Source organism: Gadus morhua, chromosome 4 (assembly GCF_902167405.1).
Source record: "Gadus morhua chromosome 4, gadMor3.0, whole genome shotgun sequence".
In the NCBI taxonomy this organism is placed as follows: Eukaryota; Metazoa; Chordata; class Actinopteri; order Gadiformes; family Gadidae; genus Gadus; species Gadus morhua.
The window spans coordinates 7,927,059-7,934,558 of NC_044051.1; the positions used below are offsets into that span (position 1 = coordinate 7,927,059).

General features: G+C 45.6%; 1 protein-coding gene across 1 annotated transcript in view; it reads left to right on the top strand.

The window, feature by feature from the left end:
- LOC115542449 (thyrotropin-releasing hormone-degrading ectoenzyme) overlaps nucleotides 1-7,500 on the top strand; it is a 23,629-nt gene that overhangs the window by 10,418 nt on the left and 5,711 nt on the right. The window contains exons 5-12 of the mRNA XM_030354699.1: nucleotides 2,023-2,177; nucleotides 2,863-2,976; nucleotides 3,521-3,658; nucleotides 4,255-4,320; nucleotides 4,996-5,061; nucleotides 5,966-6,147; nucleotides 6,295-6,383; nucleotides 6,950-7,083. Of these exons, the coding sequence (XP_030210559.1) occupies nucleotides 2,023-2,177; nucleotides 2,863-2,976; nucleotides 3,521-3,658; nucleotides 4,255-4,320; nucleotides 4,996-5,061; nucleotides 5,966-6,147; nucleotides 6,295-6,383; nucleotides 6,950-7,083 (944 nt within the window). The remainder of the gene's footprint in view (nucleotides 1-2,022; nucleotides 2,178-2,862; nucleotides 2,977-3,520; nucleotides 3,659-4,254; nucleotides 4,321-4,995; nucleotides 5,062-5,965; nucleotides 6,148-6,294; nucleotides 6,384-6,949; nucleotides 7,084-7,500) is intronic.

The following is a 7,500-nucleotide window of genomic DNA, read 5'->3' on the forward strand; positions in this document are numbered from 1 at the left end:
GATGATGGATCGAATTAAAGAACTATCTGTCATGCTTTCTCTGTCTTCACCTCCGCCCTCCATCTCTCTTCCCTACTTCTCCCCTCCCCAGATAAGTGCATCGAACAACACACAGATGGGTTCCCTTATATAATTCTCTCTCTCTCTCTCTCTCTCTCTGTCTCTCTCTCTCTGTCTTTCTCTCTCTCTATCTCTCTCTCTCTGTCTCTCTCTCTCTCTCTCTCTCTCTCTCTCTCTCTCTCTCTCTCTCTCTCTCTCTCTCTCTCTCTCTCTCTCTCTCTCTCTCTCTCTCTCTCTCTCTCTCTCTCTCTCTCTCTCTTCCAACCTGTTATTCCTTCTCTTTCTCTAAGAGTGCTTGGAGCAGAGAGAGTGAGTGTGTGTGTGTAGTAAAACATACTAAAAGTGGAAAAAAAATCAAAACAAATGCAGGAACGGTCAAAACTCACGCTTCTCTGTAGAATTAATTTGTAGGTGTAGCTTAAAATGAGTTAGGGGTTATGTCGTGTTCTTTGGAAAAGGTACTCGAATCAGGATCGCTTTTAACTCACTTTATTTGGTAAAGGTTAAGTCTAGTCTCTATTTAGCAAAAGGGGGGGAATTGTACAGGCATTTGTGGAGATACACTTAGTAGGGCATCTGAAGGATGCGTTACTGTACGTCCACACCAGAAGTGAATTGACCTACCAAATCGCCGGAAGTCATTCACTTTCTATGGGCAAGAGCGACCAAAGCGACCAACGCTACCAGCGGCCAAAGTTGAGCGACCAGGGCGTCCAAAAAAAGTTTAAAACTGTTGAACTTTATGCAAATTACTATGACGCGTTTCAGCCGCAAAACACTGACAGCCAATCGGAAAGTAGACGCTCTTCGCTTGCGTGGATCCCAGGGAACACCGGCAGGCACTTTTGAATTGTACGTCATGAGCGACTTGAGCCACCAAAGCGAACAGAAATATTCGCAGCGAAACTTTATGAGCGACCAAAGCGTCAAAAGCTTCTGGTGTGGACGTACAGTTACCTGGAGCGTTCTAGCCCCCTGGGCTATGTTTTGTGACTTATCTACTGGGCAGGCGTGGACACAGTTATGTGGTCTGATTGGCTAAGCATGGTGCTGAACTCCCGCCTCCTGGATACCCGTATGTGTCTTTATGCTGCTTCCTCGCGGCTATGTGTTGGCATTGCAACTAGGTTTGTGGCTATGTGCGGGAATTACACTTGTTTTTGTGGCCTTCAGATTCTGGGTCTCTCGAACAACTTGACCGCTCGTATCTCTAGAATTGACGCATGATGAATGGCCTCCTGTATGAGCTGGACGCCTCCCTAGGCTCAGGATCCCTCCTTAGCGTGAGAAAGAAGCCTCTTTAATTGGCAAGGGCATATGGGGCCTGTTGGTCTGAATGTGTGAATTATGTTACAGTAAAGGGTTAAGGGTTAGGGGTTAGGGGTTCGGAGTTGGGGTTTAGGAGTTAGGTGTTAAAAGTTAGGATTTAGGAGTAACGTACCACTGCTCTACGTACCAGTGCTCTGCGTACTACTGCTCTACATTGAAACACTCTCTACTAATATGTAGGGCTGGGAGATTGATTGAATTTTGATCGCGATTTTAGCGTCATACGATCACAAAATTAACATAATCTAGTTTTTCGTTTGATTTTTATTTTAAATTTTTTTAATGTAATGTTTTATAGAAAGGGCAGAACAGCTGGATACTAGATATCTGTATATTATTTTAGATTGGAACATTTTATTTTTGACCATTTTGTGTATTTTATTATGGCGAAATTTCACAGTTCTCAGTTAAAAAGTCTTATTTGGGAGAGACATGATGAATAAAGACAACATGTTTTCAAACTCAGAAAATAATCGTTTTAAGAATCGTTATTTCAATATTGACCAAAATAATCATAATTAGGATTTTTCCCATAATCGAGTATGTTCTCCTTTACCACTGCTCTACGTACCAGTGCTCTATGTACCACTGCTCTACATCGAAACCCTCTATGCTAATATGTTCTCCTTGCAGATCTCCTAGCGGTCCCTAAACATCCGTACGCCGCCATGGAGAACTGGGGCCTCAGTATCTTCGTGGAGCAAAAGCTCCTCTTGGATGCGGAGGTGTCGTCCTCGTCCTATCAGATGGAACTCACCATGGTGGTCGTCCATGAGATCTGTCACCAGGTAACCGTGGCAACATGACATGCTAATCTCCTCGCGGCGGTGCTCTGAGCTTCCGCAGGTTACGGAGCTGTTGGAAGATCTAGACCTCCATGTTACTTAGCAAGCTAATGAAGATCTAGACCACCCTGTAGGACTATCCACCTGTTAGTCCTAACCAACCAACGTAGCAGTGTACTGTGTTCTCTGTTCGCTACCCCCAGTGGTGTGTTACAGCAATGTACTGTGTGCTCTCTCCTGCCCCCAGATGTGTGTTACAGCAGTGTACTCTGTTCTCTCTGCTGCCCCAAGTGGTGTGTTACAGCAGTATACTCTGTTCTCTCTGCTGCCCCCAGTGATGTGTTACAGTAGTGTACTGTGTGCTCTCTGCTGCCCCTAGTGGTGTGTTACAGCAGTATACTCTGTTCTCTCTGCTGCCCCCAGTGGTGTGTTACAGCAGTGTACTGTGTGCTCTCTCCTGCCCCCAGATGTGTGTTACACAGCAGTGTACTCTGTTCTCTCTGCTGTCCCAGTGGTGTGTTACAGCAGTATACTCTGTTCTCTCTGCTGCCCCCAGTGATGTGTTACAGTAGTGTACTGTGTGCTCTCTGCTGCCCCTAGTGGTGTGTTACAGCAGTATACTCTGTTCTCTCTGCTGCCGCCAGTGGTGTGTTACAGCAGTGTACTGTGTTCTCACTGCTGCCCCCAGTGGTTCGGAGACCTGGTGACGCCTATGTGGTGGGAGGATGTTTGGCTGAAGGAAGGATTCGCTCACTTCTTCGAATACGTCGGAACGGATTTCCTGTTTCCCAAGTGGAACATGGTGAGGTTACACACACTAAGGAAGATCTATAGTACAGGGGTCAGTTAGATCAATAGTACAGGGATAAGGGTGAGGGGTTAGAACAAGGGCTAGGGTTAGAGGGTAGAATGAGGGTTGGGTTTAGGGGTTAGAATGAGGGTTATGGGGCAGGGGTTAGGGTCAGGTGTTAGGGTTAGATAGAGGGTTAGGGTTAGAATCAGGATAGAGTTAGGGTTAGAATCAGTGGGATAGAAGGATCTAGAGATAGATGGGGAAAGAGACAGAGGGATAGGAAGAGAGCGAGAATTACAGTGGCGATAGACCTGGTCTATTCAGTGGTTGGTAAATTGTTTCCATGGTGACTCTGACGCACACACACACACACACACAAAAACTCAACATAACAAAAATATATCAAATGGGGCGATATCCCACAAGGTGTGTGCATGCATCAGAGATAGAGTGTGTGTGTGTGTGTGTGTGTGTGTGTGTGTGTGTGTGTGTGTGTGTGTGTGTGTGTGTGTGTGTGTGTGTGTGTGTGTGTGTGTGTGTGTGTACTCACCAGGAGAAACAGCGTTTTCTGACAGATGTCCTTCATGAGGTGATGCTATTGGACGGCCTGAGCTCCTCCCACCCCATCTCCCAGGAAGTAACTGAGGCCACAGACATCGATAGAGTGTTTGACCTGATCGCATACAAGAAGGTACACACCCTAACACTTAACCCTGGTTAACACATAGTATTATCTTAACCCTAACGCTAGTTAAGTCATTAACACATAGTACTACCCTAACCCAGTTAACACAAAGTACTACCCTAACCTTAACCCTAGTTAACACATAGTAGTACCCTAACCCTAGTTAACACATAGTACTACCCTTATCCTAGTCAACACATACAGAAGTACTACCCTAACTTTAACCCTAGTTAACACATAGTACTACCCTAACCCTAGTTAACACATAGTACTACCCTAACCCTAACCCTAAATCAATACGGTTGCATCATCATTAGAGTACCTATAGTTATATCACTATGATAACGATGATAACATCATCACTAGAGTTACTATGGTAAACTCATTATGGTAAAGTTATTACAATATTAACTATGGTAACATCATCACTGGAGTAACTATGGTAACATTATCACTAGAGTTACTATGGAAACACCATCCCTAGAGTTGCTATGGTAAGAGTTACTATGGTAACATCAACACTTAGAGTTACTATGCCAACACCATCAGGAGAGGTACTCTAGTGACCTCATCAGCGGTCCGTAAAGCCTGTCTGTCTGCAGGGGGCCGCCCTGATCAGAATGCTGGCCAGTGTCATGGGACAACAGCTCTTCCAGAGGGGCCTCAACGTGAGAACCTGTCTGTCTGTTTGCCTGTCTATCTGTCCGTATGTTCAGCTTGGTTAGTGGGTTATGTTGATGTGGTATAATGTACAGTATGTTGCTATGGTATAATGTGCAGCCTGTTGCTATGGTAAAATGTACAGCCTGTTAAAGAGATACTTCATCCATTCAGAACCGGCGTTCTATCATTCTAAATTCGCTATTGTAATATATAAAATACGTTTTTTTTCCCTCAGTCTAAACCCAGTCTTCCCTTGGCCCAGCTTTCCTGATCTAATTTTCTCCTGAGATGACGTCAAATGACGCTTTTGACGTCATCTCGGGATTCGGACATTCAGTGCTATTAGTACGAACAAGAATACAGACAGGAAGAATTGACACAAATAGAGGTGGAGGCTGCTGCGGCTGCAGCTGAACAAGCCTTTTTTTGTACAATTATAATATATAGAATTATTTACTTTATATAACCTTCATATCTCCACCGGTGAAGTATCCCTTTAATCGGGTTTAATGTACAGCATGTTGCTATGGTATAATGTACAGCCTGTTTTTATAGTATGATGCACAAATTGTTGCTATGGCAGCTTCTGTGCAGCTAGAATCTGGAACACTTGAGGAGCTCAAACCCCTCAAGTTAAAGTTCTTATAAACGGTTGAGAAAGTGAATTACTGTCTCCTCAGGACTACCTGACAACTCACATGTACAGCAACGCTGCAAGGAACGACCTCTGGAACAAGCTGACTCAGGTTCACTCACCTGTTCACCACTACACCTGTTCACCTGTCCACCTGTTCACCACTACACCTGTTCACCTGTTCACCAGTACACCTGTTCACCACTACACCTGTTCACCCCTTCACCTGTTCACCACTACACCTGTTCACCCCTTCACCTGTTCACCACTACACCTGTTCACCCCTTCACCTGTTCACCACTACACCTCTTCACCTGTTCACCACTACACCTGTTCACCTGTCCACCTGTTCACCACTACACCTGTTCACCTGTTCACCACTACACCTGTTCACCACTACACCTGTTCACCACTACACCTGTTCACCCCTTCACCTGTTCACCACTACACCTGTTCACCCCTTCACCTGTTCACCACTACACCTGTTCACCTGTTCACCATTACACCTGTTCACCCCTTCACCACTACTCCTGTTCACCCCTTCACCCCTACTCCTGTTCACCTCTACACCACTAAACCACTACACCTGTTCACCTCTACACCACTAGACCTGTTCACCTCTACACCTGTTCACCTCTACACCACTAAACATGGTCACCTGTCAATCTGTTCACCTGTTCATCCCTAAACCTGTTCACCTGTCCACCTGTTCACCCAGACAACTGTTCACCTGTTCACAACGACACCTGTTCACCACTACACCTGTACACCTGTCAACCTCTTCACCTGTTCACCACTACACTGGTTCACCTGTTCACCCATTCACATGTTCAACTGTTCACCGGTTCAACTGTTCACCTCTTCAGCCGTTCACCTGTCCATCTGTCCACCTGTCCAACTGTTCACCTGTTCACCACTACACCTCTTTACCTGTTCACCTGTTTACCAGTTAACCTTTTCACCTGTTCACATATAACAATGTTCTATCTCTGGGTTTGGTTGTGTGTGTTCATTAGGCCATGCAGTCCGCAGGACGGGACATTGACGTCAGGGAAATGATGGACAGGTGGACTCTACAAATGGGTTACCCAGTAGTCACCATCGTTAGGAGCCAATCAGATGAGATCCTCAACAGTGACATCATCATCAGTCAAGAGCACTTCCTGTATTCACAAGAAACGGGTCAGAAAAACGACAGGTAGGAATTATATCATTAAGCTACACTCAGGATCAACATAAGGTTCATAAATTATAACTAATTTAATGCATCACCTTTTTGTAATGTATCACCTTTTGTAATGTATCACCTTTTTTTGTAATATATCACCTTTTTCTCTCTCCATAGTTACCAGTGGTTGATCCCCTTAACAGTTGCCATGGGCAACGTCACCGTTATTTCTCAAGAAAGTCTCATCTGGATCAATAACAAGACCGGTAAGCTATTCTCTTAAATTAACCCCTTAACCTCTTTACTCTTAACCCCTTAACCCTTAACTCCTATCCCCTGAAACCCCTTAACCCCTAAAAGGGAGGAGAGGAGACGAGAGGAGTAGTGGAGGGGAGCGGAGGAGAGGAGAGAGGAGAGAAGGATATGAGAGAAGGAGAGGAGAGGGTAGAAGAGAGAGGAGAGGAGAGAGGAGAGAAGGATATGAGAGAAGGAGAGGAGAGGGTAGAAGAGAGAGGAGAGGAGGAGAGGATAGAGGAGAGGATAGAGGAGAGGAGAGAAGGATATGAGAGAAGAAGAGGAGAGGGTAGAAGAGAGAGGAGAGGGTAGAAGAGAGAGGAGAGGAGAGAAGGATATGAGAGAAGGAGAGGAGAGGGTAGAGGAGGAGAGGAGAGGAGTGCGGGGAGGAAGGGAGATAAGGGGAGGAGAGGAGAGAATTGAACATCAGGAGAATGGAAGCTCAGAAGGGAAGGACAGACAGACCTGCATACAGAGCCTCCTCCAGTTATACTCAGATGTGTTATTATATGTTTTATATTTATGGATTATTTTCCAGAGATCCACAGACTGGGTGAGATTGATGATGACAGCTGGTTGCTTGGCAACATCGACCAGACGGGTTATTATCGCGTGAACTACGACCTCAACAACTGGAGACTTCTGACCCAGCAACTACAGACCAACCACCAGGTACCTCTCCATCTCTCTGCCCGTATGTCTGTCTGTCTGACTGTCTGTCCAACTGGGAAATCCTTCCTGCCTTTTGCTCTTGAAGGAAGATTAAAGGTTAAAAGTTGTTCTTAGAAATACGTAAAAACCAGGGGATGGACAGAAATCTATCAGCCATCGGCAAATGATTATTGTTAGTTAGGGTTATCCCTATCCCTGTAGGATGGGTTACAAACCTGAACCTAAGGCCCCGTCCATACAAAGCCGATTTCATGGCGAAACCGCAAAGGTCTTGTACGGTTCGGCCTTCCGTCCACACGAAGCCGGCGAATCCGCTGACCGAAAACCGTAAACTTCTGAAACCACCCTCGGAGGTGGTTTCAAATCGACCCGGTTTGGTTTTGGATTCGTGTGGACGCCTGAAACCGACTGAAACAG